General features: G+C 37.3%; 7 protein-coding genes across 7 annotated transcripts; 4 read left to right on the top strand and 3 right to left on the bottom strand.

Moving 5' to 3' along the window:
• Positions 1-3,925: 3,925 nt before the first annotated feature.
• Positions 3,926-5,965, top strand: GCK72_014413 (uncharacterized protein; the record flags this gene model as incomplete). The annotated part of the gene is made up of 5 exons (XM_003090827.2): positions 3,926-4,324; positions 4,821-4,925; positions 4,979-5,066; positions 5,114-5,610; positions 5,654-5,965. The coding sequence occupies 5 exons, from the start codon at positions 3,926-3,928 to the stop codon at positions 5,963-5,965; spliced, it is 1,401 nt and encodes a 466-aa protein (XP_003090875.2).
• Positions 5,966-6,306: 341 nt separating this feature from the next.
• Positions 6,307-6,738, top strand: GCK72_014412 (uncharacterized protein; the record flags this gene model as incomplete). The annotated part of the gene is made up of 3 exons (XM_003090828.2): positions 6,307-6,363; positions 6,411-6,488; positions 6,538-6,738. The coding sequence occupies 3 exons, from the start codon at positions 6,307-6,309 to the stop codon at positions 6,736-6,738; spliced, it is 336 nt and encodes a 111-aa protein (XP_003090876.2).
• Positions 6,739-6,984: 246 nt separating this feature from the next.
• On the bottom strand, positions 6,985-7,589 carry GCK72_014411 (uncharacterized protein; the record flags this gene model as incomplete). Its single annotated transcript, XM_053730273.1, has 4 exons — positions 6,985-7,191; positions 7,240-7,410; positions 7,461-7,531; positions 7,583-7,589. The coding sequence occupies 4 exons, from the start codon at positions 7,587-7,589 to the stop codon at positions 6,985-6,987; spliced, it is 456 nt and encodes a 151-aa protein (XP_053585045.1).
• Positions 7,590-9,369: 1,780 nt separating this feature from the next.
• Positions 9,370-11,212, top strand: GCK72_014410 (uncharacterized protein; the record flags this gene model as incomplete). The annotated part of the gene is made up of 7 exons (XM_003102720.2): positions 9,370-9,455; positions 9,506-9,686; positions 9,731-9,902; positions 9,947-10,203; positions 10,249-10,481; positions 10,529-10,841; positions 10,889-11,212. 7 exons carry the CDS (start codon positions 9,370-9,372, stop codon positions 11,210-11,212), a joined length of 1,566 nt encoding a protein of 521 aa, XP_003102768.1.
• Positions 11,213-11,348: 136 nt separating this feature from the next.
• Positions 11,349-12,746, bottom strand: GCK72_014409 (uncharacterized protein; the record flags this gene model as incomplete). Its single annotated transcript, XM_003102725.1, has 5 exons — positions 11,349-11,571; positions 11,623-12,139; positions 12,184-12,295; positions 12,345-12,568; positions 12,620-12,746. 5 exons carry the CDS (start codon positions 12,744-12,746, stop codon positions 11,349-11,351), a joined length of 1,203 nt encoding a protein of 400 aa, XP_003102773.1.
• A 1,445-nt stretch (positions 12,747-14,191) lies between these two features.
• On the top strand, positions 14,192-18,466 carry GCK72_014408 (uncharacterized protein; the record flags this gene model as incomplete). The annotated part of the gene is made up of 13 exons (XM_053730272.1): positions 14,192-14,243; positions 14,293-14,388; positions 15,801-15,913; positions 15,959-16,146; positions 16,196-16,467; positions 16,514-16,650; positions 16,704-16,891; positions 16,940-17,081; positions 17,130-17,600; positions 17,648-17,980; positions 18,027-18,143; positions 18,201-18,317; positions 18,368-18,466. The coding sequence occupies 13 exons, from the start codon at positions 14,192-14,194 to the stop codon at positions 18,464-18,466; spliced, it is 2,325 nt and encodes a 774-aa protein (XP_053585044.1).
• A 465-nt stretch (positions 18,467-18,931) lies between these two features.
• Positions 18,932-23,918, bottom strand: GCK72_014407 (uncharacterized protein; the record flags this gene model as incomplete). The annotated part of the gene is made up of 7 exons (XM_003090833.2): positions 18,932-19,064; positions 19,119-19,420; positions 19,497-20,678; positions 20,727-21,809; positions 21,880-22,183; positions 22,383-22,519; positions 23,727-23,918. The coding sequence occupies 7 exons, from the start codon at positions 23,916-23,918 to the stop codon at positions 18,932-18,934; spliced, it is 3,333 nt and encodes a 1,110-aa protein (XP_003090881.2).
• Between the last annotated feature and the right edge of the window lie 424 nt (positions 23,919-24,342).

Genomic DNA, 24,342 nt, shown 5'->3' with positions numbered 1-24,342 from the left:
ACAGCAAGACAACTTTTTAAAATAGGTTCAAAAACCAATGGACAACAAAAAAAACATGAAAGGAAACTCTTATTTTTTCGTCCCATTTCCTGCTCGATTCCTACCAAATACTAATCCCAAACTGAGAAGAACCGAACATGGATTAGACTTCCGTTTCACTCTTTTTCTCCTACTTTTTCTTGTCTTCGTCAGAATAAAAGTGTGCAAAAATAGAAATGTTTCGAAATATTTTCTTGACCATTTCGTTTTGATCAATCCTTTTTTCTGAGGAGGAGGCGGGGTGAATCCATTAAGATTCCCAAGAGAAAATAAATTGAAATTAGTGAATGGTCGTTGAGTTTTTTGTGTTGAAAGCAGAGAAAAAAGAAGTTTAAATTAGGATGAAAAATAAATTCAGAGAGAAGAAAAAACTGGAAAAAAGTTTAGATGGCTGAAAACGATAAGAAGCGGAAATTAGGGTTTTATTTAGTGAGAAAAAGTTTGATAAGGTCAAGAATTGAGAACACTAGACGCGTTGAACTTTTGGATGTTTCGAATAATCAACTTGAGAAATGGTCGGTGAGGGCTTAACCTTGAAACAGTAGAGGAGGGAACGTTGGCATAAGCGGTACTGGCAGCTAATTGTAAGCTAATTTGATAATTTCGGCATATTTTTCTTCATCTAAAAATCACCCAATTCTTTTCAGTTTTTCTTAGTGATTCTAGAAAATATTCTTAACAAGTACGCCACTGATTTGGCGGTAGATATAGGGTTGGCCTTCAAAAAATTTCCTCTTTTTACATCTTTCCGAATTGATATGCCTTTACGTTCTTTATTTTTGACCAGGAAAGAATCAGTCAAAAAGCAGAATCTCTAATCCGAGAAAAGTTACCCATTCTACATCAGTAAGAAGTAGAGTTCAGTGACAGCCGTTTGCAGGAACTAAATAACCTAGATATGGCAGAAGAGTCAACAAAACAAAATCTGAAAGAGTAAGCAACTGGAAGAAATACCAAAAAACACATTAGATGCCAACTCATTGAATTGCAATGATTCCCATGAGGAAAAGCAGTAAAAGTGACCCGTATCCTCCCTTCTTACAAACACAAAAAGAGTCTCGACCCCCTCTCTTCTAACCCAAATACACAACAATATATCGTTCGTTTTCTCTTTTTATCTCTAACACTCTGCGTCTGTAATTCTATCTCAAGGTGCTCAGAGCTCCTCGGAGCAGCTTGTGCTTGCTCCTTGTACGGTACAGTGTCCCTCCTCTTTTGTGTATTTAGGTGTTGTTTGAACAAATAAGTTTTTGGGCCATTCCTCCTCCTCCTTCTCAACCTTATTTTCCTTCTGCATCCTTCTTGTGCATCTTGTTGCTTCTTGGCTCCGAGAAGAGCTCCGTGTGAGCTTGAGTCCTAGACAACTCGGCGACTTTGATTATATAAAGGAAGAAGAAGAATGAAGATTCGGATATTAAAATGATTGAACGAGATGGATACAGTACTCAAAACGATCGGATCAAAACACAACTTGACAGATGACCGTTGGGATACTGTATCAAGAAGTCGATTTTTTAGAGGAAGAAAACAGAATGAAACTAATTGTTCCATTAGAAAAAAAAACTAAACTCTAGAAGAACCGAAAATGAGAAAATCTTTCTTTTAGTGTCGAAATGCCTATCTTAATGCGATTTGCCGTGTTGAAAATGCCACCCGGAATTGAAAAAATGGTTGAAACTGTCAATTTCAACAGAAATGACCTGGCTGAAAACTGAAAAAGAAACTGAAAAACAGATCACTCTGCCAAATAAATGAAATCAAATGTAAACAAATGAATCATTTGTGTCAAAAAAAGGGGAAAAGTATCCGATTACCGCAGCAACACAAACCAGAAGGAACAGTTCAGAACAGAAAAATATACGGAAATCGTAATAAATTTAGAACAATTGCAGGGTTATGACACATCGAAGTACTTTTTTTCGAAGTGGTTCTACCAAATAAACAATTTTTTTGCAGAAAAACTCCGATTTTTTGGAAATTTGGAAATTACTTTTTGAAATTCAATTAACAAAAAAGAGCTCGTCCGATTTTCACTTTTCTTGTCCTTTCTTCAACTTTTTTCGATGCAAACTTTGGTTAAGAAGTTTCGTTTTTCGCAAATAAATAAACAATGGACATTGTGTGAAGAGAAGTTATGTTAAAAGAAACCATTGAGAGCAACAAAAACAATGAATCATTGAAAAAAATGAATAGGTTAAAGGTTGATGGAAACGAGAGAAATCAATTCGAAATGACTGGAGGGGAAAATGAAAAAGAATATGAAATGATATTGTCCCCGCCCTCTAGAAGCCCTCTAGAATTTTATGACACTAAACATGTACTCTTTCGTGAAAGTGCAACAATAAATTCTCGGTTCACATCAGATTTTACTGTTGACCTAACCCTGTTTCATATGCTCAAAAGAAAAGAAGGGCTCAGATTGAAATGACATCACTCAAATAAATGAATGAACTATCTTCATAGAATAAGAGCAGCTGGCCGTTTTTATTTATTTCGACAGCCGTGAGAAATTCTATTGGGGAAACTCAGGGAGTTCTTCAGGATGTGGAATCTGTCAGAAATGTCTTCCTTGAAATGATAAATACGGGTTTCAGAAGACACAAAAACACAGAGTATCAGAAAAAAAAAGAAATCTCCATTTTCCTGGATCTACTAGAATCGAAAGATCATACAGACTGTAGTGCCACGTCATCGAATGGTTTTTAGTAGATCAATGACCGAATATTGAGAATTTGAAATGCGATATGAGTTGGCTTTCGAATCAGATCATAGACAAAACAAGGCGTAGACTCACTTGACTCACTCCCAACCAAACCGACGATTCTTATTTGTTTTTATTCCGTACGCACAGAAACTTTTCGAAGTATTTTTGATCCGAAAGGTGGGTGGAAAAATGGAATGAGATGCTCCCGGAGATGAGGTAAATAGTATTGAATTGAGAGAGAGACGAAGATGAAAAGGAACACATTGAAAATAATGGAAATGACGTGGGAACATTGGGAACAGAAACTGGAAAAATGAAACAGTTGAATGAGGTTGGATGAGTAATGGGAAACTAGAATAATGATGAGCTCATCATGTAGATCTGAACGGAAAACATTCGGAGATGAGAATGATTTTTTTTTGAATTTTCAAATTGGAACACAATAAAGATAAATGTGAATCATGGAAAAACATAGATAAATTCAAACGGAAATCGGAAAAGAACAACGGGAAAAGGCGAGGAAGGTCGTCACTTTGACATACTGAATAGACAAAGACAATTTTAAACTTTGACATCTTCTTGAGTATTCGATCGCCTCTTTCTGAAGGTGATGATTTAGAAAATCCAGTTATAATTTGTTGTGATTATCCTGATTTCAGTTATGATGTTAGAGTCTATTTCGAAGTTTCCAAGAATATTTGTTGGCTATTTCACCTGAAAGAAGATCTCATCTCCTTAGAGATGATCCACTGTTTTTTTGTTCTTTCAGTTTTCTTAGATTATTTTCTATTCATATTTATACTTTCCTCTTGCTATCACAAGCTACCCAGAATATATCTTTTGATAATTCTTTTCCGTTTTACCAGAAAACTTTGTATCGCAGCTTCTGAACTCTGGTTTCTCTATCCTACTTCTCCGCCATCTGGAACTATCCAAATTGTAATCGACCATAAATGCAAAAGTTTCATTGGTTCATTGGTTCCAATTCTCCAAAAACTTGAAATCTTTTCTTCGTTTCTTTTCATTTAAAGAGAGATTTCTGTAACAGATACCTCGAAAGACACCTAGATTTGTCTTCGGCATTTCTCATTTTTATCTCCTATTTCATCTATCCGTCTAATTTTCTGTACATTTCTTTTCATTCTAACCCTCTCCTTTTCTTCATTGAAATCTCGATTCAATATGTTTTCTGCCACGTCATCATCATCTTCAATGCCCCCTTCTTCATATTCATCTTATGAGAAATTGCCACGTCATCACCAGTCTCATCAAAACAACAATTCTTTCTATATTCCTCTTCATACACTTAACTATTTTCAATGCGTTATTCTACTCTATTTCTTTGTTTTTACTGTGTATTACCACGATCGTTATGGAGGAAAAGTTGAAAATGTACAAGTCACGTCAGCAGTTTTTGATTCGAATTCTAAAGAACTCAATATTATTTTTCTATTCGATTCTTCCTCTAAGCCGAGAGAATTATTTTTGGGATTCGGGTCAAATGATGCAGAAACACTTAGAAATGAGACACAAATCGAATTGAAACCACCACCTGGATTCACATCGAGTTCACAGATTTTTGTAAGTTTTTTTAAAAATCTGAACTTATCCAAATTAAAGAAATATGTAGTTGATGCATCAGGATCTTATCTAGATATTCCATCTGAAATAGGGCATCACGCAGACTTCAGGTTCACAAAGATTCCGGAATTCTAAAAGTCAAAAATGTAGTCTGAAGGAATGAGATGACTTTTGAGGATATTTTCTTATTAACTTTTGGAAAGTCTTGTTTCAGAATCAGAAATCTCAACAAAAAGTTTTACATTTCGCAGGTAAATTCAAAAGTACAGTACCTCGGAAGTAGCATAGAATCGTATAACATTATTTTCAATTTGACTTGTTTTTGTTTCGAGCCCTCTGATTTCCAATCAAAACTTTCAAAATGAGGTTCTTTAATTTTTACATCAGATTCCATTGAAAACTCATTTGTTGGAAAAGATATTTGAAGATTATGATCGACTTGCAGAATGTTTCATTTCAATCATTTTCAATAGAACAATGTAAAAGTTATTTTCAGATATGGTCTTCAATCGAGCCAGAAAAACCAGAATCTCTAACTGTAAATGCTGAACATCCAAAGTCTTTACTTCTCAGAGATCACACGGGTCATCCATTTTTAGAGGTATTTCTTATCTCTCAATATCAAACATCAATTAATTTTTCTCAAAATTCCAGTTATCACTTCAAGAACCACACTCCGAGTTTCGTGATGTTGTTAGTTGTTTCAGTCCAATTTCTGGAGATTTTGAAATGGTTCTTACGTGTAAGTTGTTGAATATTTCATTGTATTCTTCATCTTATCTCTTTCAGCTCTAACTTCCTCAATTGCAATGGGTTCATTTGTCAGCATACCATACGAAGAGCTCACCGGAGAGCTCTATAAATTTTTACGAATATTTGAAAAATCAGGGAATCTCCGGCTAACTGCATCTCCATTAATACGTCATCAACCTCGTTTGGATTCAACTGAAAACTATCATCTGAAAATGCTGAAACTGAAAACAGACGTGGCGCATTTGCATTGTTGGCTTATGCATAAGAATCGAGCCAAATTTATGATATTCCAAAACTCGGCTGAAATAGTTCTTCCGATTTCTTCAACATTGGAAAATCCTGTTTATATTTCTGAATTCTCTACGATTTTTGAAACTCCACGTGTCGAAGGATACGGTATTTTGGAGTATAATGCGAGGATAACAATTGAGAAAAGATTGGGAGATTTCTCTGATTTCTCAATTAGACAAGCTATGGAATCTTCAAGAATTGAAGAATTAAATGGAAATTCAAGAGCATTAATTATGAAAATGGTTCGTTCTATTTCTTTTTCACTCTCTATTCATTCATTTTCAGCACTCTCCAAACTCTAAGAATCTCTCTCATCGCGGGAAAATGTACCCATTTTTCAAAAATTTTCCATCTCTACCACAAGTAATTCCAAAGAAAACAATGAATAAAATAGACAGGATTATTGAAATAATCGAAGAAAACGATGCATTCTGGACTCTTATAAAAGAGTGTTCGGAGAATTCAAAAGTATGGAAATGTTCATCGAAAAAGTGTGTTCGGCCTTCGATTCGACACCGATCACTTCACGGATGGTACTCTTATGATATTCATTTTTCAAAGTTTTTAAGTGTCGAAAGTTTTGATTGTGCTGACTGAAAAAATGAATTATTTCATATTTAACTGTGAGAATGCAGCAAAATGATTGGGGAGATTGGGTTTCTTTTCAGATGCAAAACAATCTCTTAAAATCAAATCAATTCCAGAGGGCACTCCATCACATAGTTACAGAAACAACTATTCTTTTAGTTACGACGGTTTCAAAAAGTCAGTCAATCTCTGTTCCACCAAATCCTCTTTAATCTCTCCCTCTCTTTTTTAATTCGACTGAACTGTCACGTTCAAATAGTTTTAATTTGAATAAAATGTTGAAAACTCCCTTTTGGTTAATTTTTATTCTTCTTAATTTATCTGATCTGACATCTGCAACAGATCAAGTTATGGTTCATACATTTGAATCAGTTCTTAGAGATTCTGGAAAGCAGTGGATTATTGAAGTGAGTTCTAGAAATAATTTTATTCATACTAAATAAGCTCATTTCAGTTAACATACAACTTCAATGAACAGGAAACTATCGAAGACGCGAGAAGAATAACATTGGATGCGATTGATAATAACTGGGTCAGTTCGTTTTCTACATACGATTTCAATTCCAATTAATTTATTTTAGAAACCCGTGACTCTTATACCATTTTGTGCTGGAGAAGGGCACAAAGAACCGGTTTTGATGAATCCGTTGTATCAAGTAAAGCAAGATGTTGAAACATTTATCAATTATAGGAGAGCTCTCAAAATATATATTGAACAACTATTGCAAGAAGCAATTCGTTCAGAAATTTTTGATTCCTCTGAATTGGAGAAGGTACGATGATGTCATGAAATCAACCGATTAAGAACGTTTTCAGATTCGAGAGTTGTTTTGGGAAGTGGAAATACGCGCACAGACTAGATTTAGTCTGGTTGAAGAAAGTTTCTTTAGCAAACTTGCCGAATTATATTCTGAAGAAATCACGAAGAAACTTCATGCGATTTCAGATGAAGTTATTGATTCTGATAGTATATTGAAGACTAATTTAAGCAACAATTGACAATAAACATATTTATAAATTATTTCACTTCAGTATTCAGCCACAAGAGTCCAGTTCAACTTTTCTGCTAAAGAGTAGTGATAATAGTAGTAATCGTCAGTCAATTTCTCAAATTTCGTGCCAAAATCTTTGTGAGTTTTTGCGAATTCTGTCATTGTTCGGTTCTTGAAAAGTGGGCGCCCTCTTGTAAAATTTGATTGTGCATCTCTGTCTGATTTCCACCAAATGTCTCGCATCTGAAAACGTTTTATATTAATTTCTAGATCTAAGTGGGAAAAAAATACTCTAATGGCCTGATCTTCAGTGAAATACTTCGTATCGATGGTACTTCTGAACATGAATCTCAAAAATTTTCTCATTGCATCACGCTGTTGCAAGAACTCCCAAGCTTGCTGTTCAGCATACGTTTGGTTCGAAAGTTTGTTGTTTTTATTCAAATATGCATCTTTCGTTTTCTGAAATATTTTAATTCTACCTACCATTTGAAGCAAAACATACCCAATACTTGGGAATCCAATCGGATACAACATTCATTGCTTGTAGTGCTGTGTCCTGGTGATTCACTTTGAAAGTCAGCTGAAAAAATATGTCTGGATTTTGAAACTTCAATCAAAACACTCCACTTACCTTCCATACTTCTGTCTGATTTGCATACAAAAATATGGATCGAAATCCCCAAGTTGCAATTCGATCCCACGCATCATGCCCAATAAAACATGTGCAAATTACCAAAAGAAAAACTATTGTTTTCGAAAAAGACATAGTTGGAAACAATGTGTTTCAGATCAGTATTTGCGTCATTTAAATAGAGAATGCAGGTGAGAATTAAACTTTGAACGAAGGCGTACGAACAGTTAAACCTATAGGTTAAAGAATTGTAAAATAGGGGCGCCATGAGTAATCAAATCTTTCGACAATGAACTCCAATCTAGGTATGTATCCAGTTAGAGAATAGTTGTATGGAATTCGATTGACATGTTCTGAAGATTAAAAGTCTAAGGATTCAGATGCAATTCCAGATGTGAGAGTAGTTTGAAACAGCTGCTAAATTAGATTATTCTGAAATGGAATCCAAAAAGAACCCACTTATATTCGATGACATTCGCAATCTAAAAAAGGTCTGCAAAATGAATGAAATAAAAAGAGCAATTCAATTATTTCAAATTATTCAAAACATCTCCTTCTAGATCGACTTCTTCCTTTGTTTCTCCGATAAGGTACCTCTTTTAAATCCAATTGACCCCCTGAATCCTGCTCTCTCATCATTTATGATCCAGCAACTCTTGTCTCAAATTCTGTTTTCAAATCGCCAATCAGTGTAAACCACGCGGTCCTCTCGATGTCAGTTGTTCTTCCCAATCTTCAAGTTTCAATTCTCTCGGAGAAAAGTTTGCAAATTTTTGTCGAAAATCAAAAAATCATATCTTCAAAAGTAAATTTCTCAAATAATCATATAAATTGTCTAATATTTCAAGGTCGCTGAAAGGATTTATGCCATTTTCGTCTCTTATCATTTGGAACATTTCAATCGTTCTTTGATTCAGAATATCTCGATTGTGAGACTTTGTGATAATTAATCGTCATTCTATTTAGAAGGAGACCGCCCGTAGAAATGATAAAGAAGTGATAGAAAAAGGGGTTTCCCAAGAAGTGTGAAATGATAAATGCAGGTGATGTGAATAGTACTGCTATTCATTTCAAAGCAACCGACAGAAATCGAGTAAATGGGAATGATATCATACGAAGAATTCTGCAAGGAAACTGGGTAATGTAGGTGAACGAATTCATCCAAAAATTTGTATTTTGAACTTCTCTTTTTGATCAAAACGGGGTTAGTGTACTTCCATTTTTAGAATATGTCATTGGAAAAGTGGAGGCAATCTGAATGTAATACCTGTTGCATCTTTGAGTGATCCTCATACCTAAATCAATACTGGACAATAGTTGTAAACTACATTGGCCGTTTTTTTACAACTGAGATCATTGCATTTGTCCACCAGAAGAGTTGCTCTCTCTCTCGAAGATGAAGAAGGAAGAAGTTGATTCACGGGGAAAAGAGAAAAGAAGAAGAACAACTGGTGTAGATACACTCACCTCTGTTGATGATATCTCTCTTCGTTTCATTCGATGCTCTTCATTTTTTTTCTGGTGAAAACTTGAAAGTGTTTCTTGATCAGAACCTTTGATTTTCTGACTGTAAATACAAATTAGTGCTTTATAGACTCGATATTTGCATTTATTCTCGAGAAATCTTTCCTTAACAAAATTCTACAGTATCTCCTAAGACTCCGCCCATTTTCTTGGGGTTTTCGTCACCAAATCAGATATATTTCAAACATCACCTAGATATCCGTTTAGTTCACTATAAAAGACTACAACGAGATCTAGAATCATCAGAGTTTGTTTCAGTTGAAATGTCTCTTCTCATCAAAAATGGAACAATTGTCAACGATGATTCCATGTTCAAATCGGATGTTTTGGTACTAGATGGAAAGATTGTGTAAGTTTCATTCCGCGGGAAATAGAGTATATTTTATTCAAATACTTCAGTGAAATCTCTCCATCAATCGAGCCACTCCCGGGACTTGAAATCGTAGATGCAACTGATCGTCTTGTGATTCCAGGAGGTATTGATCCTCATACTCATATGCAACTTCCATTTATGGGAGAGATTGCTAAAGATGATTTCCATCGAGGAACCGAGGCTGCAGTGGCTGGTGGTACTACTATGGTAAGGGTTTATACAGATGGTTGCACCTTTTTTTCGATATTCAGATTATTGACTTTGTGATTCCAACGAAAGGGGAATCTCTTCTAGTTGCTTATGATCGTTGGAGAGGATGGGCTGACCCAAAAGTAGTCTGTGATTATGGATTGTCTATGGCCATTACCAGTTGGGGACCGGAAGTTGCAAAGGAAATGGAAATGGTCACTAAGGCTGATTATGGTGAGATAAATTAATACTTTCAGAACTATTTCTAACTTTTTCAGGTATCAACTCCTTCAAATTCTTCCTCGCTTACGCTGGAGTCTTCATGGTTCGAGATGAAGAGTTCTACCAAGGAATGATCCAATGTGCTAAACTGCGTGCTCTTGCTCGTGTTCATGCTGAAAACGGAGCAGTTATTGCTGAAAGATGTGAGCATCTCTTGTCTTCTGGAATCACTGGACCAGAAGGACATACTCAATCGAGACCTGAGGAATTGGAAGCTGAGGCTACTTTCCGTGCATGCACTATGGCTTCTCAAGTATGAATCTTACGATTTAATCTTATTTCAAACTGTTTTATTCAGGCAAACTGTCCATTATATGTTGTTCATGTCATGTCAAAAGGAGCTGCCGCTGCTATTGCTCATCATCGAAAGAAGGGAGCTGTCGTGTTCGGAGAGCCAATTGCAGCTGGATTGGCAACTGATGGAAGTCATTATTATCATGAAGACTGGCTTCATGCTGCTCGATATGTCATGTCTCCACCACTTTCTCGTGATCCAACAACACCAAATGCTCTCATGAAATTGTTGGCTGCGTAAGTAGATAATCAGAAGTTCATAATTAATTTTGACTATTTTTCAGTGGAGAACTTCATTTGACAGCTACTGACAATTGTACTTTCGATTGTCATCAGAAGTCTCTTGGTAAAGATGATTTCACGAAGATTCCAAACGGAGTGAACGGAGTTGAGGATAGAATGTCAGTTGTTTGGGATAAAGGAGTACATGCTGGAATCATTGATCCAATGAAATTTGTGTCTGTTACTTCTACAATGGCAGCAAAAATCTTCAATTGTTATCCACAAAAAGGAAGAATCGCAGTTGGTTCTGATGCTGATATTGTTATTTGGAATGATAAAGCAACTCGGGTTATTTCGAAGGATACTCATCATCATGTAAGTGTTGGAGCATGATTCAAATTCAAGACTATTATGATTTTCAGGCAATTGACTTCAATATTTTCGAGGGCATGCAAGTTCATGGAGTTCCAGAGACTACAATCTGCCGAGGACGCGTCGTTTGGGTCAATGGACAATTGAGAACTGTCCAAGGAGCCGGTCGTTTTGTACCATTGGCTCCAGATTCACAAATTGTTTTCTCTGCTGTTGATAACCGCGGAAAGGCGTTGGAGCCAGTGAAAGTGGAACGAGCTCCATATGAGGCAACATCTGCCTTGGCTGCTCCTGATGCTAATGCTAACACTGTTGTGAAAACTCTAGCAAGAACTGCCATCCCTCCGGGCGGTATCAGCAGCATTCAATTCTGATTTATCTGTAAATAAAGTGGTTTCATTGAATATTAAATCTTTACAAAAAGCAGAAAGAGAAAATTCATATTAAAAAATAACAAATGAAAAAATGACAACAAAGAACAAAACAAAACGAGCAACAACATGATTCAAATTAATTCTTCTTTCCTCCGTTCTTCTTTTTCTTCTGTCCAAGCATCTGCTTCTTTCCGACTCCCTTTGCCTTCATCAATGGTTTTCCTTTCTTCACCTTTGGAACAGCCGTCTTCTTTCCGCTACCTTTTCTTACTTCGGTAATCTCGTCTTCTGGAACATCCGCATTTCCAGTTTCCGTTCTTGCGGATTCTGATGCTTCACGAGCACGTTTTTTGATCTGACTGAAAAAATATACACAAATTATATTTTCTCAATTAAAAAATTGAGTATACCTTTTCAACTTTCTAGCATTTTTCTTATCTTGTTTGAAGCTTTCCGCCAATTCTACGGCTCTCTTTTCAGCCTCTTCGTAGTCTTTTTTCGTAAGCTTCTCTTTTGGAATAGGAGCTTCAAAATGATGTGGATCTTGTCCTCGAGCACACTTTTTGAACTTCTCTACAAGGGCGTAAATTGTCTTTCTTCTTTTTGCATTCAAGTTTTCTTTCTTTCCTTCTTCGAAGAGTAGCGTTGCAATCTCGTTATAACTGAATTCGATTCCAGCCTCATCATTCTCTTCACTACTGTAAACGGCAGCCTGGACTGAATCACTTTTTTCTTGTAAAATAGCCTTGAAGATTTCATCATGAATTGACTTGAACAGATACTCGCTAATGTTCTTGTCACCGAGAAGTTCGATGTATGGTTTCAGACAAGCAGTAACCTGTTTCTTCGTTAAACTGCCAGCTTTGTCCAGCTCGTCAAGAAGAATAGAACAGAAATGAAATTTAAGCCCTTCATTGAATGATTTATCTAAAAAACGCTATTTCCGTTTTCGAAATATAGACAATATTCACCTGCAGAGATTGTGGTCTTCCGGAAGACGTTCCAATATTCATCTCGAACTTCTTTCTTCCACTTGAGGCTTGCAAGATGCGCAAAACAAGAACGAACCATGCGACGAACTGCCTAAATATTCATCGAATTAATGAACTAGACAATGATATTATAAGCGAACCATCAAGAACTTATCCATTCTCCATCGATCAATATGTGGCCACTCATTTGAGAGACTTTTCAAGAAACAAGAAACATATCGTAATTTTTCTTGTTCAGATGTGAAAATGGTGATCAGTCCTGCGATTCTATCGGCGAGTTCTTCTTGGAGAATCATCTTGTCTTGCATCCACAACACATAATGAAGTCCTTTGCATAAACGCATCAAATCAGCTTCATCGAAAGCTGAAAACATGAGTTTCCGTTTCATTTTCGTAGTTGAGTGGTTAAACTAACGTTTTCTCGCTGACTGATCGCGAATCCAATCGTGTAGGACACGAAGAGCTCGTTGACGGGTTGCTGGCTCTCCGCATGCAAGCTTTTGAGCGAAAACCACTTCGACGCTCGCCAAATCCACATCCATTGTTAGAAAGCTGAAATTTATTGATAGACCGAAGAAATTATTGAAAGAGAGAAATGATATCAAGATAACAATCAATGAGAAGTTTTTGGGTGAGGGGAGGTTTAAATTTGATTGAATGATAGGCCAATAGGTCCAGGGAGCCTGCACAGTAGTGTTATTTTAAGGTGACAGTACTAGAATTCTTGTGTGAAACAACAAGCTATTTTTAAAAATTATTTTCACAGAAAAAAACGAGTGTCCACAGGAAAAATCGAGCGATTGAGAAAATTCTATGGTTAACCACCAAAAAATGAAGACGAAACCTGTGTGTTCATTGGAGCGCAATTGCACTCTCAACAGTAAGACGCAGCAATTCATATCATATGCAAGCGTTCATCCAATTTAGAGGATAATTATTGGTCGAAATCATAACGTTTCGTACACAGGGACTAAAAATCTCAAAAAGATGCTCATCCAGCTTATATCAGTTCGTTAACTGGAGTTATCATTGACATAATTCTTGAAAACAAGATTACCAAGATACTAGAGAAAAAGCCCCAGAAAGACAAACGATCAGACGTATGTATGCATCGACAAAGTGATTTCTCTCTGAAGTCGTCTCGTTCCAGTGCAAAATAGTGATGTTGTCTTAAAATGACCATAACTCTATGGAGTGTCCGTACAAAGAAGTTGTCAACTACAAAAATGGAGCTCTACTTTTGATCTGTTCAAAATCAAGGGAGGTCTACAGTCTACAAATAACGTTAAATAACTTGGAGACTTTTCAATTGTACCTATTTCCTCATATCTGATACTCTCGATATCGAAATAGTAGTTTCAGATTTATCTTCTGTGAGTTGATAATTTTCATAATTTTCCGGGAAGTTTTGTTGTCAATTCTGGAACAATAAAATCTAACAATAACAAAACTTACAAAACTGGGGAACAAAACTTTTCCAGAATCTAAGAACGCTCTGAATTGACAGATGACCTCGGTCTGATTTGCTCTGTACAAAAGTTCATATAAAATTCATGTCCATACTTTTTTCTGTTGAAATAGAATATTCCGTGATTCTTCCCGTTGAGAATCCTTTTCTTCTCGGTCTTCTCCTTCTCTTCCCGCTTTTCAGAATCACAATGAATTGCCTCAATTGTTTTTGCATCAGAAGTAGCTGTCCTTCTCCTCCTTTTCCCTCTGTCATTCTCTTCCTTTGACGCAACAAGATCGTCTTCTATTTATGCATTTATATCACAAATGAACATGGAAGATCAAAAGAGAAATAGAGAGAAAGACAGTACCTGCTGCTTCTTCTTTAGCTTATTCCATCCGAGGAAAAAAATGGGCGGAGCTTGTTTTTTGTACAGGCAGGAAACGATAACATTGGCCTCTCTTCTCATCCCCTCACTGCCAACCACCAAATCTTATTAAAGAGTTTGTCTAGAATTGTCTAATTCTCTATTACTAGATGACAATACTATTACTTCTTATAGCTTTCATCGGGTTTATACCTATTCCTGGTAAACTGAAAATGAATTCTCAAATATGATTCACCTGTTTAATTTTAAGAAGTGGAAGCATGTATGCCTGGTTATGAAGCGGAAAGAGATCGATTACGAGAGCATTTGGGAATCGAATGGATTCAGAATGGGTTATCGAAATCAGGTTAGAATTTGGATAGAGCTTTTTGAGCTAAAAAGACTCATTTTCGACATGAAGGTTTATCATTCACAATATATTTCGTCCTCATTCCTCTTCCTTTATTGTTTACTAGAAGGCTAAACACTTGAATCAACTTTTCTTCTTCAGCTTTCACCCCTTCTATCATGTTCTTTCAAGCATTTACAGATCTCTTTATTAATATATTTGTTGTTGTTTTTGTCTTAATCTGATCATTCTTGTTAGTACTACTTCTTCTTTTTTCTCTGACTCACTCTCCGATCCTTATCTGAATCTTTTCCCCCAATTAGCTTTCTATTTTCTCTGATTTTTCACTTAGACGGATGGCGTAACATCTCTTTTCGGATGATATAACGTTGATATGGATTACGAGGGTTGGAACAAAAAAAACGTGTTTATTCAAGGATAATCATTATCACTTACGGAGAAGGACATTGTCACTACGATCATTGAGATTTTTGAAGAGGAGTCTGTCTAGAGATAAGAAAAAAGAAGATTATCAGAGGGAGAAAGTTCGCAATATGATTATACTGAGAAACTGAGAATGATAATTGTTTTGGATGAGTTCAAGTAATGGTTCGGATGAGTAACCACTAACCAAAGTTAGATTTTATAGTACTTTCATCGCTCCAAGATATTTCTATCTTTTTGTAATTCTTGTAATTTCATCTGATCTTTCTAATCCGTTTCCCCATACTCAGGTTGTGATACATATGGATTCACATCTGGCTTCAGAAAAAATCTAGAAAAGTTCTAAATTATTTTTTTTTAGTTCAGAGTCACTCATAATTTCAAACGAATTCTTCCTAGATTTCCTGGAAATCGTTTCAGTGAGAAGACTGATTATTTTCCTTCTTCTTCTTGGCAATTACTTCTAATCATTCCATCACAACTTCTTGAATCTCGAATCTCAGAAAGATTTTCGAAATCCGTAAACCACAATGATCTTGGATCCAATTAACACAAGATACCATCAAATTTCATTCGAGAGACAGATCTCATTCAATTTCCACCCAATTTGGGTCTATATGAATGTCTTCATTTCTCCCTCTTTGCCTCCTCTCGCCTACTTTTTCGCCTATTGGCAATTCTCTAAAATGAACCGAACCTGTCGCTTGAAACCAGCTTCTCTCTCTCTCTTTTTCATGACGACAATTGTATATGGTCAAGAGAAGGACATCCAGAGAGAGAGAAGAATGAAATTGACACGTCTTTTCGCTTTTTACGAGAAAAAGATGTACACAGAACATGAATCAAATTAAAAACGAGGTGTTGGGTAATAGATGAATGTGTCATTGTCGATGAAGTCATACAGGGAAAAGGTGTGAAATATACAAAATGGAGAATTGTTAGAAAGAGAACTTTCGTTTTAATACTGTGAATCAAAAGATTTCCAGGCTGGACTCCATCTAAATCAATCCGTCACTCATCCGACTTGAACTGTGACTTTTCTCATCCTGAAAAATGTCAATGGAAGAATATGGCTGATGAAAAACAGATGGATTCGAGAGTGAGTCACTCTCAACTAGTTTATTTTCCATAACTCTTATTCCAGGATTTTTATCTTTTTGAAAAGATTGATTACACCGAATTCCCAGTTCTTCGTGTAGGCCCAGGACCATCGAAGATTCAACAAGGAGATAAAATGATATTTGTTGGTGACAAGAAGAGAGAAGAACAACATGCAATCTTCTATTCATCGCCTATCAATTGTCAGAATTCGACTGGAAATTTGACATTCACGTTAGACAGATTTGAGTTTGAAATGAAAACCGACTGGTTATATTTTCAGATATTGGGTGTATAATAGTGCTCGAGTTGAAGTAATTTTATTGGAAGATGATGGACGAGGTGGCTATAAAATGATATTTGATGACCCATCTGAAGAGAAACCATACGTGGATTGTGGAACAATTCAATTGAATACTGAATGTCATGCTGAAATTCCTCCACGTGAAAAGCCATTCAGAATAGGAATCCGTGCATATGAGATTTCAAATACAGATGGATCATTTGTTATGATTGATAATATTCTTTATTCTGCCAGTCTGTGTAAAGTTGGAAGTGAGTTGTTGGCTCAATTTATTGTTTTTCAAAGTGAAATGTTCAGTTGATATCGGTGACAACTTCAAATCAAATGCATTGGAAACAGGGGCAACTGGAAAACACGTTGATACGGCTGCTGAATTAAAGTGTGATAATTTTGATTCGAAATGTCGTTGGAGATCTGGAGGAGATGCTATGGTGGTTGGTTTCAGGAATCAATGTTCTAAACCAAATTCTTTCAAAATTCTTTTCAGATGTGGCGTCGTTCCTCATCAATTCTTCCAAGTCCGCTACTTCTGAATGCAACTGGAACTACCGTAGGACCACGTGGTGGTTATGCAGTACTGTATGTTGAACAAGGAACACAAAAGAAGTCGTTGGATATTCTAAGATCTGATCCAATTACTTGTCAAAGTTTAACTGAGAATGAATTCACGTTTAGGTATTGGCATTGGGAACGATTTTCATTTGATAATTTCGAATTTTCCAGATTTTGGGAGTTTGGACAAATTGAATTGGAAGCATGTGCTGTGGATTTGATGTTGAAAGATGTTGAATGCGTACCGATTCCACGTGGAAGTTCACCTGCAAATGTGAAACTGACATTCAGAAAAGCCACGAAGAATTTTATGGTATGAAGGCGTTTGAGGGTTATACATATGAATGTTCTCTGTTTCCAGATTGTCATCCGAGTTTCTTCTTTAAATTCTGATTTTGATAACATGGTTATAGTAGATGATATATCATATCGAGCAACTCTTTGTACAGATGCACTCTCTGTATTTGATATCGGAGATTCATTTGTTTCTACACCAATGTTATCACTTCTTCTCAGTCGAAATGTTCATACAGCACAAGATCTTTCATGTGATTTCTCAAAAAGAGCATCTGCTTGTCTATGGGGAATGTTGAATCAAGATGAAGAATCATCTGATATTGCATCGAACACCTGGACTGTTGGACATGGTCCACTCAATGATGAGAAGTTGTATTCATTGACTGGAATATCTGAAATGCCAGAAGGAGAATTCGGATTAGCGAAATTCGAAACTGGTGGAAATGCTGTTTTATTGTCTGAAGTAGTCAGGTGTGCACTGGATAATGTTCATGTTCAATTCAAATTATGGACTACTGGAACTGCAAAAATTAAGGTTCGTTCTAGTTTTAATTTGTTTCCAAATCAATGAGTTATTCACAGGTTTGCCTTGTTGAAGAATCCTCACCATCTCTCCTCGATTGTCAAGATGCGAGCAGTGGAGACGTAGTCGTCGACCTTCCACGTATTCGTCGCCCATTCCGTGTTGCATTCTCAGCAGAAGCAGAGGATCAAGGAATGGTATTGATTGATGATATTGTTGTAACTGGTCAGATATGTCCACCAACTGCTGCAAAACAGTTTTCATCAAAAACTTTCCGACCAACTGCTGATATTCCTGATCCAAATGTCTGCAGATTGTTGTCTTGTGACTTCCATCTAGGTCATGCTTGTCTCTATGAAAGCTCTCAAGTCCCACATTCAGCAATGCACGGAGTGAGAATTCCAGTCATTTCCATTTTCTAAATATCTGCGTTTTCAGGTATCTCAACGAAAATTGAATGCATTTTTGACTCGTTCGAAACGTGTTTTTATTCTGGAATCCCCTCAGTTCAGATTGAATACCGTTGCTCGACTTCATTTCGATTATAAATTACAGGTGAGAATCCAGAATTTCTCTCTTTTCTGTTTTTTATCAATGAATTTCTATTTGAAGGGCGATGCGAACTTATTCATTTGTAATGATAGTGGAACGAAAGAATTAGAAAGTTGTTTCAAAGTTGAAGGAAGAGAAGGAAATGATTTTATTGAATTGCTGGCTAGTGATACAAAAGTGAGTTAAAATTAAGAAATATCTGACAGATAGTCATCTCATTATTTCAGGTTTACATCATTTCTCGACTCTCGGAATCCGGAAAATCTGGATCTCTTGAAATTTCGAAAATAGTTTTCACGGATATTAGCGATCAAGCTATTTGTTAATCTTTATCTCAATCGTTTTTCTCTTTCGAAATGCCATATTTTAGGACAATTGTGACGACTAAGTTGAGGTTCTCTATTGCTCAATGGGGAAGTACTCCGTAGTTTTGTATAAGTAGCCCTCGCTAACACTTTCTGTTAATGTGCAATTTTCAATTCGTCTTTCCTCCCAATTACCGGTTTAAACATACTCTTCCTCGATTTAATAAAACTTAAATACCACTTTACACATTTCATTGGACAATAATAATGTTTCAAACAGGGTCGTGTGAAGAAGAGATGATGAAGTACGGGGACAAAACTGTGGGATCACTAAGAAACTCACACCCAAAAATTAATACTTTAAATAAATAAGTATTCCGTTAAAGAACAGAAATTAAAGATGATAAAAAATAAATAAAACGTCCAAGCACTCGTGTTGGACAAAAGAAGCGAGAAAATTGTTACATCAAACTATTAAAGTGATGTTTAGAAAGCATATCGGATGTATGGAACTTCAACGTCCTCATCATTTGGATCCGTCATCATTGGCTCGAGGACAATTGCGCGAACTGATTCGTGGAGTGGTTTCTTGAGTAATTCCTCATAGACAGCTTTGACTCTGAAATTTCATAATTCAACAAGCTGTTCTAAACTCATGATGAAATTTACTTACTCAGTTTTGAGTCTCTCTTGTTTTTTAGCGCCATTCATGAAGAAGGAGAAAAGAAGACACGCTCCCGCAGACAACATGGACATCTCGCAACCAGTTTGCTTTTGAACCTCATCAATGAACTCTTGCAGAGTGAGAGGTCCTTGAACATCAATTCTGTCCCAGAGCGTAAACTCTTTGTCCATGTACGTCTTTTTTGGCGCAGCTATCGGCTCAGCAGACGAGAAGAATGGCATTGAAAGATTGAGGAAAGTATTCTTGAACCGTTCAATTGGTGTTTTTGGAACTCCGTTAGCATCGATTACCTAAAACAATGAAATATTTGTAACAAAACAAAAGCAGATCGTTCGATCATATAAAATAGCGTAGTTAAATAAATACCTTGTAAAGCTCAACGCAGACGAGACCCGCTACAGCGGCAGTGGTGGTAGCGATGGCAGGGATAATTTTTCCAGCGATTTGTTTGGTCTTCATTCGATCGGCTGGCAAAATATCATAGTTTTCAGCACGAAGATTCGAAGCTGCCGCGATGAATTCCATGTGGTGATTAGAGTCATCATCTTTTTCAAAATCAATGCAATTCAACTTCCTCGTAGTTCCCACATTCAACGTTGCCAGCTTCAACTTCAAAGTTTCAATAGCAGCGTCGTCGTCCGTAGCAAGACTCGAAGCACCTCGTTCGTTTTGTTCTTTTGCCTCTGCCTCAGTTACAGCAATCTTGATGCCGGAACGTGGCTCGAAAGGCTCTGGGTTGATTGACAAAGCAATGCGAATAACCTCTTCGCGATCAAGAATTGGTTGAACTCCGTACATTTCAGCCTTGAGAATAGAAGCTGCGTAGACGAAATTGAAGTGCTCTTCTTTGGATGGGTCGAAGTTTAGAACATGTGGGCATCGCTTAGCACCCGACCAGAATTTCGCTCCGGAATCAGTCAGCTGATCTGGTGGGAACGAATGAAGCATTTGTGCAATGGCATTGTGATAGAGCTCTTGGAACTGTTGACGCGCCCAGTGAATGCAATCTTCAGCTGATGATGGGCGGGCATCAATTAGTGCATCTTTGACTTTTTGAAGAATATCAATTTGTTGTCCTGAGATGAGCTTTTCAATATTTTCATTGAATGCACGCTCATCCGAAAGGTACTTGTTTGCCATCTCTCCAGGTGAAGCAAAGAAAGTTTCGAACTGTTCTCTTGCCCATTGGATTGTATGTTGAATTTCATTCGGGAAGTTCTTCAAAGTGCAAACTGGAATTTCTTTCTCTGGTGGATCAACTGATGAAGAGTAAGACTCAGTGAGATATGGGTAAACAACTTGAGTGTTTCCCTTTGTACCCATGGTTCCAGACTCAAGAAGTGGCAAGCGGTAGTATACACAGCGACGATCCATGTATCTTCTAGCATCCACATTATCAAGTGCATTGGCCACTCCATTTAGTTGTCCAAAGAACTCATCGTTGAAGATATGTTCAGTTTCAAGTCCAACGCGGTCAGCGAGAGCTTCAATACGAACATCCGAGTTGAATGCAGTAACAGCCTTAGCGGCACACTCAGATTTCTTGCCCTGAAAAGAAATAATGAAGGGAGAATTAAAGAAGGGTTAAAAACATACCCCAACATCTTTACGCCTGAAAAGAAACTGTCTGTTCAGATTTGAAATTTCGATCTGATCCATATCCGTGATTTTAATGAGACCATCTTCACCACAAGCTACTCCCATCATTGCCAAGTTCTTGAGTAATTCACATCCGATAGCTCCGGCTCCGACAACAAACCAACGCTGGCGGAACAGGCACTCTTGGAAAGGCCAACCGAATACAGCGGCTTGTCCATCGTAACGAGATTGTCTTGGTCGACAGTCCGATTCCGAAAGTTTAGAATTATCGAAAGCAGTCCAGTCTCCCGGTAAAGCCTCGACGTGGTCCAAATGCAACCATTGTTTCAAAGGCGTCATATGATGAGTGACTCCTTTCATAGCTTCCTGAGCGGCTATTCCTCCAACCACAGAGGAGACGGTCACGAGGTTTCCAGCAGCAGAAAATGAGAACATTTGAATCAACTGCTCAGGAATTTCTTCAGTTCCGGATGGGATGAAAGTTTTTAGCAATTCAACATCTTCCAATGAACGCGGAACAGGAGATCGTCCATGTTTTTCTTCAAATGCATAGAGAGCAGTCCAAAGTGCATGAAGCTGAGCTGGATACTCGAACTTTGCGTAGTCCCATATTCCAAATTCGGGTTCTTCCAGCGATTTTTCGAATGGCACGTGATTAACCGTGATGGGAACCTTTACTTGACGACATCTTCCTCCTTCTAGATAATCTGGGAATGAAGCTGCGGCATCACCAATGTTGAACTTCGATGCATTCTTGACAGTAATTTTGATTGGCTCACATCCGTTGATACCGTCAAGGCCTTTCACTTCAGAGAATGTCACATGATCTCCGTCCTCTAATCCATGGAACAAGTTCTCCAAAGTTGTGACTTCACCAGTGATTCGATCAATGTGCTCGATGAAAAACTCGCGAACTTGTTCTCCAGTGGCATCATCAATACGAAAGTTATTTCCGAAATCGTTGAAAATGTACGAGAACACACCACGAGCATCGGCAATCAAAATTCGACGATTGTGAGATCTGGTCCAGGAAGAAACCAGACGCTGTGTAGATCGGTTTGCATCAGTGAGAACGACGAGCTGGAAATAATGTAGAATAAAATACAGGAAAAACACTCGGGCGAAAATAAAAAAGTTTTTTTTAACTCACATCGAAGTTCTTTACAAATTCTTCTGTGAGATCACTGGTGGAAAGTTCAACGTTGACGCTGTCGTTGAGCTCGGCAAGCCGTTCGAAGCATGATGATGCACGGTTGTTTCCGATATCAGCCTCCCGAAGGTAATATTGAGCGGAGAGATCAGACCATTTGGCCAATTTGGTATCATGAATGGTGACATGTCGCACTCCTCCAAGAATGAGATTCTTAGCGATCTCCACACCAACAGAGCCGAGTCCAGAAATGAGCACAGATGCGGTGCGAAGATTGACCATAGCCGACTCTCCAAGAGTGTAACTGAAGAACAAAAAGTTATTGAAAAATCATTCTTATATATAAAGCGCATGGCGAGTCTGTCCATCTGTCTCAATGTCCGCAAATTTTAAGATATGAGAAAGAAGGGCGGTCGGACCCAAAACCGAACTTGCGTTCATTGTAGAGGCTGGTCCAAGGCGGCGATCGATGTTGCTGACAGGAAGGTTGTCAAATAACTTACATTTGCCGAGAATAGAGGTTTTTATCAAGAAGCTCGTCCGAGTTTCCACTGGCTCCACCTGCATTGTTGGTTGTATCCATTTTTTCACTTTCTTGTCCTCCACTTGTCGTAGAGCCCACGCTGACAGATCCCGATTTCTGGAATAAAATCAATGAGGAAATATTACGCGAGAATACGTTTGGCGCACGCTCAGTCTGCCACGGATGCCACGTATCAAAGTTAAAAATATGAGAGCAAACTAGCGGTAAGACTGAGGAAACGAACGTCGTAGAGAGCGTACTACACAAACTGACAACGTTGCGAAATAGAAACGCAAAAAACAAATGAGAAAGAGGAGAGACGCAGATACACAACGCAGATGGACAGTCTAACCGCCCGTCCCTTTTCGAATAGTGCTGACCTAACTGGGGCATTACAAGAATAAGTGTCCTTACAAAAGAATATCGATCTGTAGATTCTAGAATGTTTTCGTATAATGAACATGAAATATTATCATCCAGGTGTGAAATAAAGAGCAAACTGGAATCTAACTGATAACAGTTTTGCGATCATGAATGAATCATTGAAAATATGAATTGTTCTCTCGATTCTCCGCAAACGACAGAAATTCGTGAAAAAGTAGAATGAAAATGATGACTAATGGAGACTTAGAGAAAGAGAAAATATTGGTTCGGAAAACAAATAACCAAAGCATCTGTACAGAAGCAACACAACGGCTTCTAAATAACATAAAAGTACTAGGTTTTAAAGTATAGCTTCAAATCAAGAATTATGATAATCGTAAATTATTTGTATAATTTCTGAGATTTATTGCAAAGGTCTAGCGAACCCTCATTTTTTCTCATTTTTGTTCATTTCCTCAAACTATCTCTTCTTGATATCGTAGAAAACGGAAATTATGAACCATTTCAAACTCACTTTCATTGGCATGTGCCAACCCGAATCAAATTGTCTGATGTATTCCATATACATAACGAAAAAATAATACTAAACTAAATACCAGAGAATATGCATTTTGAGAACCGCGGTCGGTCGCTTTTACAACCACAACAATGCGTTATTATTATTCACCGTTAGTTATGAGGCTGCATATCTTTGACGGCTTTTGAGCGGTTGCCTGGGCAACTTCGCCGTAAATTTTTGAGTGTATGAAGATCAAAGAAGAGGGAGCGAGGAAATGCCGTATTTTGGGCAGTGCGAGTCGGATATTGAAGTTTTATAGACCTGATGATTGCAATAATATCATCGTCTACTGGGCCTGCTTACTAGAAAGTTAGAAAAGTTTCACAGCGTCGGAAACCGTTTCTATTTATGATCGCTTCGAGAAAAAATTTTCTCACTTACCGTTGCTCCAGACAATGTTTGTTGTTTCAGTGCCTCGGCCGACGTTCCGTTTCCGTTTTTCACAGGTTCGTCGTCGTCGCTAGCCTTGGATCGCTTAGCTGGTGGACACTCGTGCTCTCCTTGGCGTTGCTTGTTGATGATAGACTTAGGAGAAGCGTTGTTGGTCGAAGCTTGTTCAAGAATGGAAGTCATAGATGAATTGAGATTTGAACCACTGAAAAGATAAACCAAGTTAAAATTAACAGATCGTAGATAAAACAGAGGAAAAGTGTAAAAGTAAAAGATAATGATCGAGATATTTCAACATACTGACTTGAATTTATCTCAAAACTCATATTTTCTAGAAACTTCATCGCAAATTAAGAACAGTATTATTATAGATCAGTTCCTCTGAAATCTCATGATTTGCAGAATATCATGCTATAGAACAATTTTCGAATTCGTTCTTTCAGTAATCAAAAGCTATCGATAATACATTCTTTTTTTTTGAAAATATTTTCGCTCTATTGACAAACAACTATAGTTTAAACAAGAAACTGCATCCAATTAGAAAGTATTCGGAGAGCAGAAGATCTTGTTCTGAAATGAACTATTCAGTGCGCTGCAGAGGGGTGAA

The sequence above is a fragment of the Caenorhabditis remanei genome, chromosome IV (genome assembly GCF_010183535.1).
Source record: "Caenorhabditis remanei strain PX506 chromosome IV, whole genome shotgun sequence".
Lineage (NCBI taxonomy): Eukaryota > Metazoa > Nematoda > Chromadorea > Rhabditida > Rhabditidae > Caenorhabditis > Caenorhabditis remanei.
The sequence above is the reverse complement of the archived record's forward strand: the minus strand, read 5'-3'. Positions and strand labels throughout refer to the sequence as shown.